At 48.6% G+C, this 12,335-nt stretch overlaps 1 protein-coding gene across 1 annotated transcript in view; it reads left to right on the top strand.

The window, feature by feature from the left end:
* Positions 1 to 12,335, top strand: part of LOC119440211 (transformation/transcription domain-associated protein-like) — a 233,828-nt gene that overhangs the window by 111,760 nt on the left and 109,733 nt on the right. The window contains 4 exon segments of the mRNA XM_049661446.1: positions 2,868 to 3,021; positions 6,025 to 6,240; positions 6,242 to 6,436; positions 11,494 to 11,616. Of these exon segments, the coding sequence (XP_049517403.1) occupies positions 2,868 to 3,021; positions 6,025 to 6,240; positions 6,242 to 6,436; positions 11,494 to 11,616 (688 nt within the window).

Here is a 12,335-nt window from a genome sequence, read left to right as displayed (position 1 = left end):
GTAGAACCCCGCTGTTACGTTTTTCACGGGACCGTAAAAAAAGAACGTAAGAGCCGGGAAACGCAAGAGCCAGGAAACCGGAAAAATTGAGAAATGGGAGTAGTGTTGAACTGCACACAATATTATTTTAATTCTTACGTGCGACAAAAAGTATAGTTTCGCCCGACAGCCGAAGTATCGATTGCGATGAGCTATACAAAGTAAGAATAGTAGTTTTATCGTCTGTATAAACTTGTAAACATTCGGTTATTAACAAACATGGTGTCAGCGCCCACAGGCAAACATGAACACATCACACTCGATGAGCGCGGACACGCGCAGTTAAGCGCCGCTGCAGAAGCGAGCGAAGTGACCTTCGTGCTGTTGTCTATCGCTTCAACCCAAACTGAGCGCCGAGAACACGCAGCACGCATAAAGCCACGAGCCGCCGACGCACCTACACTGCGTAGAATCTGCCCCCACGCAGATCGCTTTCAAGATACGGCCCGCGGGACCACCGCGCAGTATGATGCCAGAGCACAACGCTGCCCGCTACCCCCCCCCCTCGCTCCCTCGCTGGTGCCTCGAGCGCAACGGAAGGAGGCGCGCTTCTTCCCTGCTTTTCTTTCGCGCGCGAGACGCGGTCGTCGGCTCCCCTCGCTCGCTTTCACTCGCACATTCAGCATACGGCCGCGCGGCTACCCTCGCACGCTTTCACTCGCACGCTTTCACTCGCACATGCAGCATACGGCGCGCGGCGACGTATGCTGTATGTGCGAGTGAAAGCATGCGAGGGGAGCCGACGACTGCTTCTCGTGCGCGAAAGAAAGCATACGGCGCGCGGCGACGGCGTTATCGCCCTTGGACTTTATACGGAACATCTATGAGCCAAAACCAATTTTAGGGCCGCAACGCGTCATAGACACCATCTTTAGATAGCAAAAGCGGATATCAAAGGCCATACTTTTGCTGGCGGAATCCGAAAATACGTAATAAGTGTCGCCCCCAGCACTATGCGCGGCCAATGCCATCGTCAAGCAACCAAGCCAAGCGACATGAAAAGTCAAAATGGCCGCTCGGGCCGGCGCGGTGTGGCAGTTCGCAACGTATGATGCGGGAACGGTCCCACAGTTGCGACGTAACAGCGGGGTTACCAATGCATTGGGTTCTATGGGAGCTGTGCCGGGACCGGCCGAAAACGACGTAACAGCCGGGAAAACGCAGCACCCGGGAACGTAACAGCGGGGTTCTACTGTATAACTTTTTTTTGTGACAGCAATTATACGGACAGTCAGGCGAATTTGCGTCATCAGCATTGACGTTGCCTTGAGGGTATAAGTCTAATGGCGAATTCCATTGGGAGAACAGGAGCACTCAAAAGCACACTGAAAGTGCTCGTTCCACAGGCGACGTGTTTCAGTGGTCGAACAGGAGTGGGAGCGCCGTCATCCAGTGGTAGAACAAGAGCAGTTTCGCTGCGCCGAGAGCAGCTAGGAGCAGTCCGGACTGCTCTCGCTTGAAAAGCGGAGTACGGAGGAAGTCACGTGGCTTAAACCGTCATATCCTCCTCATTTCTTTTTATTTTGCTTCAGCCAGCGTGCGCGGCGGCAATGGCGGCAGCCTAGCGTGGTTTGTGTTTTGACACCGCTGATTTTGACGTCGGTGATACGAGCGAGATTCGCAGCGATTTAGCGACAGATCCTGGCATTTCTAGTCCGCCTTGCTTCTCGTCGGATGCGCGGGGGACAGCGGCAGCAAAGCGTCTTCGCCTTGCTGAAGTGCTTGAGACGCTCGACGGTGACAGCAGCGAAAGCTGCTAGAGCTCAACTTGAGATGATCTTCGCAGGCGGAAACGTTGTGGGATGCGTCGGCGCTGCACAAAAGTATGTAGTACGTGGCCGCAAACGGTGACAGCGTTAAGCCCGACAGATTACAAGACGATCAGGCGTGTTCTGCCGCTCTCCTGCAGAGAATGGTGGGACGTCGATTGCTTTAGTCACATGGTACATTTCTCCTCACAAGTCCCCCTCCCAACTGCTCTTCGAATGCACGCCGTATTCCAGTGGCGGGTCGAGTGTGCCTGCTCTCACTGCGCTGTCACCCGACTCCGCACTGCGCGGCGCCCTGCTCCTCTTCTCCCAATGGAATTCGCCATAAGTATGATAGATCGCAGCCGCATGTGATTTGTATGCTGTGGGTGCGAGGGAAAGCGTGCAAAGGTGAGCCGAGAACGATGGTGGCTTGAAGCATCGTCGTCGTCTTCTGCGCTCACGGGGAAAAGTGGATTAGATGTAAGCATGCTAAAGGGGGAAGGCAGGTTAGTGCACACCTCATACAGCATCTCAAGGTGTGGCCACGCTCTCCCTATTTTGGAGGTCATTTGCGGGGCTTCGCTTGGCGCTGTGTTCTGGTGCATCTAGTTTGTGTTGAAGCGAGAGCAGCACGAAGGAGTATTTGCACGAGTGGCGAGTGGTATTTGCGATGAGTGGCTGCTGCCACTCATCGTGCCAGCGTTCTGACAGCGAGTATCTGTGGTCAGCGAGTCAGATGTGTTGATGTTTGCCTGCACGCTCGTGATGCCATGCTTGTTAATAGTAAGTGCATGTTCACAGAAGTTTAGAAGGCTCACAAAACTACCAACCTAGCTTCTTATAGTTGTCTAATAATTTGCTGTCCCAATTCATGCTTTGCCTTTTCGGCATAACTATGAATATTTATCTTACATAATAGTATCGTTGCTCTACTAATAATGTATGCACTCTTTCTTCTAATAGTTGCTTACAAAAAGAGGGGGAGGGGGCTCTTTTTCTTTTACGGACATTCGCCACTATATAAGTATGATTGAAACTAACATTTCAACATATGCACACCTCTCCCTTTTGCTGTAGACGGCAGGGCATCAAGCTGCGACGGCTGATGACCTTTGCCTGGCCCTGTTTGCTGGGCAAGAACTGCGTTGATCCAGCCACCAAGTACCATGGCCACCTACTGCTAGCCCACATCATTGCCAAGTTTGCCATCCACAAGCGTATTGTGCTACAGGTAAGCACTGACACAGTTTCTCACCACGGGTGAGACTACTTATTGAAAGCAGCTAGGTGTCTTGTGTGGTGGCTGCTGTGCTGGGAGTGGCACCGCGTTTCTCCCACATGCATTGAAGGGACACTGAACAGGAACACTAAATCAGCTTACGCTAGTCATTTTCTTTCGAAACTTCATATTTATTCATTTGTTTGGAAAATGTTGATTACAAAAGAAAATGCATGCCCAAGTTTCCTTTCTTGAGGTTTGCACCTGCTCCTCCACACTCGTATGTCGGTGTGAAATAACGCATTTCAATGTACAGTCCAACCTCTACATAGCAAAGTCCTACTTGCAGCCAAAGGTTTTCTTAAGGTGTGGGGTCTCCAAATGTGCTCTTGGGACAAAGGAACGGCAACACAGAAGTGCAAACAATCAAAAGGGCATTTATTGCACCTTTCATACACTAATGCCTGCTAGCCGAATTACTATGCCGATGGGCCCACGACGAATCAAGGAAGTCCGACTCCCTGCTACCGGATAGCGAGCGAATACCGTATTTACTCGAATCTAGGCCGACTCCGATTCTAAGCCGACCCCCCAAAAGTTTGAAGTCCGAAAAAAAAAAAAACTTACCTCGAATGTAGGCCGAACGAAAAAGCGAGGACAGCATTCGCAAAATGAAACAGCATTTAATAAATTTGAACATGCCGAGCTCATTTTATGTCACCATCGCTGCTAGCCTCGTCGCTATCTTCTTTACTGCTGACATCTTCAAACAGTGCGCTATATTCAGTACCATCCAGCGCATTAGAGATGCTGCATTTTTGGAAGGAGCGCACGTTGCGGCGCACGCAAAAACCATCTCCCGTGGCCCCCTCCAACGACAGACCGATGCCGAAGTTCCGCCCGGTTTGAACGTTTGACGATGCGTCTACGGCTAGCACAACTACCGTATTTACTAGATTCTCACGCTTCCTCGATTGTAACGCGCGCCCGTTTTCCGTGAGGAAAAATTTGGAAAAATAGATTTCCTCCCGATGCACTGATGTTGCGATGAATAAAAAAAGTCGCAGTTTCGCCCGAAAGGCGATGCATCGAATGCGGTAGCAAATTAGTAGACCGCTATTAACAAGCACGGTGTCACGCGCGCTCAAGCAAACATGAACACACCTCGCTCGTTGACCGCGGAAACGAACTGTCAAAACGCTGGAGACGAAGCGCGCCTTCGTGCTATCATGCCTCTCGCTTCAACGCGGCGAGAACACGGCGCGCGGCGGACTTTACCAGTCGCAGATTGCTTTCAAGATAGGGCCAAGCCTGATCGTATCGCCGGAGTGGATCGTCGCAGATTACGTCCTGCTTCGGCCCACTGAAACCGTTCCGCATTGCTTTGCTGGCGAAAATCCTCTCCTGTTTGCGCCAGTCCCGCTCGCAAGTTTCGGATTCTCCGAACGCCCGTGATGCGGCCCGATTTCCGTCCGTCTCCGCACAGATGATCACTTTCCTTTTAAACGCGGCATCATGATGAACTCGGTACTTCATGCTGATAGATAGAGCAGACGCTGAGAACGTGAAGACAGACGGTAGACTATTGCCTAAGCACGTGTACTGCAGCACACGGAGGAAGCTTCCGCATGCTACGGTAGCTAGGCACGACGCGCGTGCGAGGCGGCCATTTCGAAATGCCGACGCAGATTTAGGGTCGTGTTGAAAGTGCGCGTTAGATTCGAGTAAATACAGTATTCGTTTAGAAAGCGGCACTATAGTGGCATCGCCCATTTGGTGCCATTACGATAACGCCACACCGCGCGCCGATGCTGCACCATACCAATACTACCGATACGACGCAGGTCAAACCGTCAAAATGGCGACGTCGCTCGTGTACTTCAGCTGGCTACTGGCGCGGCTAGTAGCGGCTGCGATACTGACTTTTCTAGATGGCGCTAACTATGCACCATATTTATCAGTTTCAGTTAAAAACTGGCGCGTTTTTTAAAATCCTCGAATCTAAGCCGACCCTAGAGTTTCGTATGTGATTATTTGAAAAAAACTATCGGCCTAGATTCGAATAAATACGGTATGTTCGCCCGCATGCTAGTCACCAACGCCTAATCGTTCACGTGTACGGTTACGCACATACGAAGCGTTGGCGCTGCTCGTCGATCCCACGCAATAAAGGAAGAGCCTTCTGCCTTTTGCGCCCAAGTAACCCCGCCGTTAGGTGGCGTTGGTCACGCAACACTAGCTCCATCTCTTGTAATACGCTGCAACCACACCTACCGCCGCCGCCATAAAGTCAGGCGGCTAAGCTGGGCCACAGGGAGTCGTGCAGGGTAGACAACATCAGGGGACGCGTGAGAGTTGTGCATTCCCACGAAGGGGAGATGCAACTTTTGTATCGTGAAAAATGGCAGCAATTTAGAAAATTTGCATTTTCAGTTGCTATAATTCATTGTCCGATTCCGAAATATCTTTCCTAGATACCTTGTATAAATGCTCTAAAAAATTTATATCAGCCAAGGCAAGAAATTTTTCGGAAATCAAGAAAAAACAGCATTTTTCAAGACACGATATCTCCGCAACTGTGCAACCGAGCGCCACCATCTTGGTGTTGTCAGAAAGCACATTTCTCAAATCATTTTTCAAATTTTATTATGTACAGCTTTTCAGGGTTGGCAGGTACGGCTACATGTGTTCACACTTTGTTATGAATAATGATATCATTGCAAATTAAATCGTTATATTTTATTAGTTTAGCAATTTTATAAAACATTTTGTCGTGTAATAAATACTGCAGTCACAAAGTCCAAGCAGGGTAGGCATAAAAACACAAAAATGCAATAACAGAAGCTTATTACTAACATGTTATAAAACAGCCAAACGGACATGATATAATGCACATTCTAAACAATTTAAATTATTAATGGCGCAGTAAAGTCAGTAAATAAATAAATAATTTGTTTCCCCTTAACTTTTCTTGACCTCATTGTCGGTTGACTTTGTGTGGTCGCCGCTGTGCAGGTGTTCCACAGCCTGCTGAAGGCGCACGCCGTGGAGGCCCGTTCAGTGGTGCGGCAGGCCCTGGAGATCCTGACGCCGGCCATGCCCGCCCGCATGGAGGACGGCAACACAATGCTCACCCACTGGACCAAGAAGATCATCGTCGAGGAGGGCCACACGCTGGCCCAGCTGGTGCACATGCTGCAGCTGCTGTACCGCCACTACCGTGTCTACTACCCCTGTCCGACACCACCTGGTGCAGCACATGGTGAGCTCGGTGCAGCGCCTGGGCTTCACGCCCAACGCCAACATTGAGCATAAGAAGCTGGCCGTCGATCTGGCCGAGGTGGTCATCCGCTGGGAGATGCAGCGCCACCGTGAGGAACAACAGCAGCAACCGCTGCAGACGCCGCCACCTCAGTCGACCTCCGAGGTTGGTAACGCACGTTGCAATTGGCAGGCTGGGACTGTGAAGCTCCTTTGGGGGTATACTTGGGCGAGTTGGTGTGGACGTGCCGGAGAAGGGACATAAGTGGCATATTCATTTTTCGTTTGTTGCCCTATGCTGAAGGGGGGACCTGGGGCCTGAGCAGAACTTCATTGATATTAATTACCTTCAGAGATTTGAAACTGTCAGCGTGGATTCAATTTAGTGAGCTGATTGCAAATATGCTATCAGTTTTTTTTCTAAGCTGAATGAAAACAAAAGTTGTGCAGTTCTTTTTTGTATTGTAAATTTGTGTTGACTTTAAAAAAAAAATACTGTATCGACAGAACTAATATAGGTATGTTTCTTCTGCATCTTTGAAAGTGCACAAATGAAGTTTCATGCTTCTACAGTGAAACCTCGTTACTATGAGCACCACATTAACAAACTTTTCAGATTAACAAACGTTTAAGAAATTTCCTGCTGAATGCTTATATTTTCAATGTAAAAATACTGAACTTCAAAATACCAAACTGTTCAGAATAACAATCGTTTTTCAGTTTCCATGTCATGCTAACAACATTTCAGTACTATGAAATAATATTCTGAAATCTCGCATCAGCTTTTGCTAGCAGATGCCCTGCCCAGACAAATGTCACCTAGCAACGGAGGCATGTCTCTTACTTCTTTCAGCCCAAACCGCTTGAGAGCGACTTTTCGCGCGACGGTGACGAGCGATGGCTTCGAGCGATGAAACGGGGCGTCGGGCGAGGAGATTGCTCGATTCTGGAAATCTAGAATTCGAAATCTAGAAGCTGGAACAGGATGTGCATCAGTCAAGTACTACCGATTGTTGCACGGAATGAGCAAGTTTGACCTAATTTTGATACTTGCAAGGATAAGAACCTAGTGCAAGACCCTTAGAAATATGTATGCTGCTCTTCACAGTAAAACACATCAACTTAAATTAATAAAGCACGCGTCACGCCAGTTTCGGCGCGTATTTGCTGCCATCATACCGGCAACACCGGGGAGACGTCGCTCAAAGTCGTCGCTCACATGCGGTACGACTTGCAGGCGGCGAGTGAACGCGACAGCCATCTCCATCACATCGCTTGTAGCTGTAGCGCGCAAAATTGCTTGCATGCAGTTTCTCCTTTTCTCCTTCTTTCTGTGCACACCTCTTCTTTCTTACATGCTTCTTTATGCGACTGTACCAGCTACGATGACTCAGGATATTATGGTACAGTTTTCTTGAACTCTCGGACTGTTTACCATTCAAGAAAGAAACACTACCAGAGACAGTGCACATTCTAAAACTTCAGGCGTGCAAAAATCATGATCTGAGAAAAGCTGAAAAAAACTTTTAGCAATATAAGAAATACTTTTGATGTCACAAAATCATACAGTTCACCTCTCCAATAAATTACAGTTAAACCTGCTTATAACGAACCTCCATATAACGAATTCCTGGATATAACGAAGTTTTTGTATTCCCCGCCGTGACTCCATAGAAGCGCATGTATTTGAAATCTCAGCGTAACGGAAGTGGCAGCGGGAGACCCCCTCGATATAACAAATTTTCCTCGCCGACAACCTAGAGATTTCGCCCCAAATTTTGTCATTTTTGCGCGAGCAGCAACCAGAAGCACCTTCTTCGCCGCGACGGAATGCGAAGTGGCGGCGGCGCGCTTGGTGAGCTCGAATTCACGGCCGCGAAAGCGAGCTCACGTGTGCGTGCGTGCGAGCGTGCACGAGGCGGGCCTGCATCCCTCGACCCGGCAATCTTGCCGCCGCGGGCGTAATTTACCCCTTCCCTTCATTCAAACCTGAACCCGCCGTTTGCTGCAGCTGACCCAGCCCGCCAAGCCGGCACTCTCCTTTTCCTGTTGAGGTTGCCGAAAGAAAAAAAAAACTTTTTTTTTTTTTCAACGCGCTGGCTGCGTCACTCTCTGGTTACTGCGCAAGTCTCTCCACTTCACTAACTTGATACTGTGCTACGACACCATCGTGTCGCTCGCTCTACGTTTCCGACGCCTCGCACTTGTGCGAAACGACACGCGTCCACGCATCCAGTACCTGGTGTCACATACGAAGGATGAGTGCTTCAAGGAAGAAACGCGAGATATTGACCTTGTCTGCATTTCCCTTTGAAGATAAGCCCGCGCGGGCATTGCAGATCCACATTTTTTTTTTTCGACATCGCAGATCGCTTTCAAGATACGGCGGCCACCGCTAACCTCCCTTTCTCGCCTCCCCCGCCGTACCTAGCGCGGAAGCGCGCTAGGTACGCCCCCCCCCCCCCCCTTCTCCCTCGCGCGCGCGAGATTGAGTCTGACCCCCGCAAGCTTTCACTTGCACACACATACGGCGCGCGGCGACGATGTTGCCATGTTTGAACTCTACACGGAACGTCAAAGCAACGTCCACGGCGACGGCACAAATGCGTTTCGCAATAAAATGTGCTTCTGCGCGGTGACTACTCCTGACGGCGACAGCGAATTATCACCCCCTACCGGCAGCTTCTCCGCGTTACCGGCAACTTAATCTCGAAGGCCATGCCTTTGTGCGCGGCAATCGGCAGAAAATACGTCATGGTGGCCATGTTGCAAGTTCACTATCGCTGGCGACTGTCGTCCGGGCGTCGCAACTCGAGAATCGAACGTCCGCGCGCATGACATTTTGCCGATTTTGTGCCTGTGCGTGTAGAACAAGAAAAATAGTACGCACTAACCGTTTGGTGGGCAATGAGCGACAACGGCTTAAGTGGTGGGGGAATCTTCGCGACTACGTTTAAACCGCAATTACGCATTAAGCGGGTACGTATTAACGAGGTTTGACTGTACTATCCTTACTTTGTATAGCTGTCTGCTACAAAAAGAGGAAGGTGCAGTTGTCACTCGAAAGAATTGCTGTGCCGCTTGAGATAAGCTTCTTCCTTTGCATGCCAGGCCAGTGAACTGTGTACTCACACATTTATAATTTTCCTTGCTAGTGCACATGGCCTCGAAGATTTCTCTAGCTTGCTGCGTCGCAAAGCTGCGCAGGACACGGGTGCCCTGAAAGTCGGGCATGCACGAGCACCACTGGCAGTGATCTGCCAAATGTCCGCTCCCCGCCACTTAATTAACAGCTGCGCGTTGCCCCCTCAATCTTTCATTGACGCAGCAGCCGGTCTGACAGACTTAGCATTTCTTGCAGTAAAGTGGGATCTGGTACACCACACCGACTCTGCACTCCACGAAATGTATAGTTTTCTTGTGTTGTGCAGCCGACCTTGGCAGCACCATTCATGGTGTTGCACATACCTGCAAGCTTACCAGACACCGAAGAAACGACCGGGATGCCGCATTTCCCCGACCACCTTCTTGAGGCGGTGGGACAGGTCATGAACATATGGCACAACCACAGGCCGTGCCTTTTTTGATTCAAGCTGATTGTGGCATGTCTGGCTCCTTGAATACACTTCTTTAATCAGGCTATCCTGCGATATAAGCCAACAATTCTGCGGGAAAGCCATCATTGCGCAGGCGCAGCACTTGGAGCTGTAAGCTGCATGCAACATGATGGTCACAAGACTTTTTGAGAGCAGCGTACGTGCAGCTTTTTGCAATACCGCTTTTCAGAATCTTGGAATGGGCTGAATTGTAGCCAAGGACTGTTCTTTTTTTGGATCGTGGATGGTATCTCCAGCACACCTGACCATCATGCATCATGATGCTGATATCGAGAAACTGGAGGCATCCCTCTACATAACTCAAAGTGAGAAGATAACCAGAGGTAAAATGAGAAGGTAAATCAAAGGTGAATTTGACCCCTTTGCCACAAGATTCTTGTGGCAAAGGGGTCAAAAAGAGGAAGGTGCAGTTGTCACTCGAAAGAATTGCTGTGCCTTCTTCTTTGCCACAAGATTCTTGTGGCAAAGGGCTCAAAGTGAGAAGATAGCAAGGGGCAAAATGAGAAGATAACACAAGGGGGGACTGTCAGTTGAAGGCTTTATTCAGCACGTGATAAACTGTGTACTGTCGAACACTGTTAATGGCGTTACCTGCTTAAGACGTCTGGTTAAGATGTAGATGCGACAAATCCTCAACATGTCTGGAAATAGCAAACTGTTCAGATTTTGCAAAACTTGTGCATGTGATAATTCCCACAGTTTCTTTTTTTCTTTCTTTTTACTAAATAAAGTTTATTCCTCCTCCTCCTCAATATGCACATATTTCCCCACGATACTAAGAGTGGCATTAACATTATATTAACCAGACTATTATTGTGGTCCACATTGGACCACTATTATGGAAGATGTAGAAGGGTGTCAAGGCCTTGTTAAGGGAGGGTGTGACCGCCCCAAGACTGGTGGTATTGCAGCAGAATGTGCCACAGAGGCCCAGAACACGATGTTGCATAGCCTTAAGCACTGTGCTTTTTCAGTCGCTATATACGCAATTAACTGCACTAGTTTGTAGGCCTGCACAGTTGTTGGTAACATAGCACATAAGGGAAAGCACGTAGGTTAGAAAATGGGATAGTTTGCTTACAAGCTCTGAAGCGTGAGACAACAAAATGTAAGATTAGTGACATCATGCTTAGCATATTTCAGTCACTTGGTGTATGACAATGCAAGCTTCATACTTGGAAAGAACATTGTCAGTGCCATTCTTATAGAAGTCCTGGTCTCCTGCCAGCAGAACTCGGAAGAGGTTTTTGTGGAGCGTAAGAAAGGAGCTAAGTGCAGGTACTAGCTTTCTGGATTTCAAGACAGGTGCTGGGCGGAAGCACTCATGATTTTGAAATGTCATACTTGTGGTGAATGTCTCCAGAAAAGTGGTGCACCAAACTGCTTGATCAGTGGCAGTGTCTGGCTGGCTTCTGTCTGAATAATGCAAAGCATAAGATCTAACTTGCAGTGTAATGGCAGATCCCCAAGTGGCCATTGTTTTAAGAAGAAAAGCTTTATAATTGTAATACAAGTCGCAAAACTTGTAAAGACCTCAGCGGGAAAGGTATATCGACCACTTACAGAGAAAGTACAGGAAGATGTTTGAGTTCTAACTTGTGCGCAGGAGAGTCGGCGCCTGCTGGACCAAAGTGGCCGAGCACGGCAGACGGCGCCACGGCCAGACCGTCCTATTGAGAAGCACCACGCCGACGCCCTGGTCAACTTTCTCCTGCGCATGGCGTGCCAGGTGAGTGGCGCAATGGGCCAAAGTTGTATGAATTCATTGAACCCTTATTGCAACAAAATCGCTTCATTCCAGATGTCGCTTTATTCAATGCTTTTTGGGATTCCAACTGCAGTTCATGCATTTTCACTTGGATTATTCGAAGTGTAACATTGCTGGACTCTGCTTAGCATGAGGCAGAAAATCCACGGAAGGCTGCTTGGTGCAGCATAGACTGCGAACTTGCGTTTTTGTTATCCAGCTGGAGCATCAAAGAGCCCTGTGTAGGCCACTCCACGAGATGGCAAATCTCCATCTTCATTCCTGACAATTTATCACACCTAGGCCCATGCACAAGTGGAAAAATAAAGTATCAGCTGTATGCCTATTTGGAATTTCGATCTCTAGAAATTGCCACGCATTCCCATGTGAGGGCAGCAGTGCTTAAATTCAGCCATGAATCTAGTAGTTGTTACCCGCATGCAAATAAAAAATGTAGGGATGGGCAAATAGTGAATTTGAGGTTCGAAGCGAATAGTGATTTGGTCGAATAATTTCGAATCGAATGGTTCGAATTGTATATATCTCGTATTACACTAAAACCTAGTTAATCCGAATTTCACAGGACCGAAAAAAAAAAAAATGTCTGAATTAACCGAATGCCGAGTTATAAGAGTATCCAGAAAACAATAAGCAAATGCTTTACTACGTCAGCACGATTTTGTTTGTGTAATGGATGAGCA

This window comes from Dermacentor silvarum, chromosome 2 (assembly GCF_013339745.2).
Source record: "Dermacentor silvarum isolate Dsil-2018 chromosome 2, BIME_Dsil_1.4, whole genome shotgun sequence".
NCBI lineage: Eukaryota > Metazoa > Arthropoda > Arachnida > Ixodida > Ixodidae > Dermacentor > Dermacentor silvarum.
This window is presented reverse-complemented; position numbering and strand designations above follow the sequence as displayed.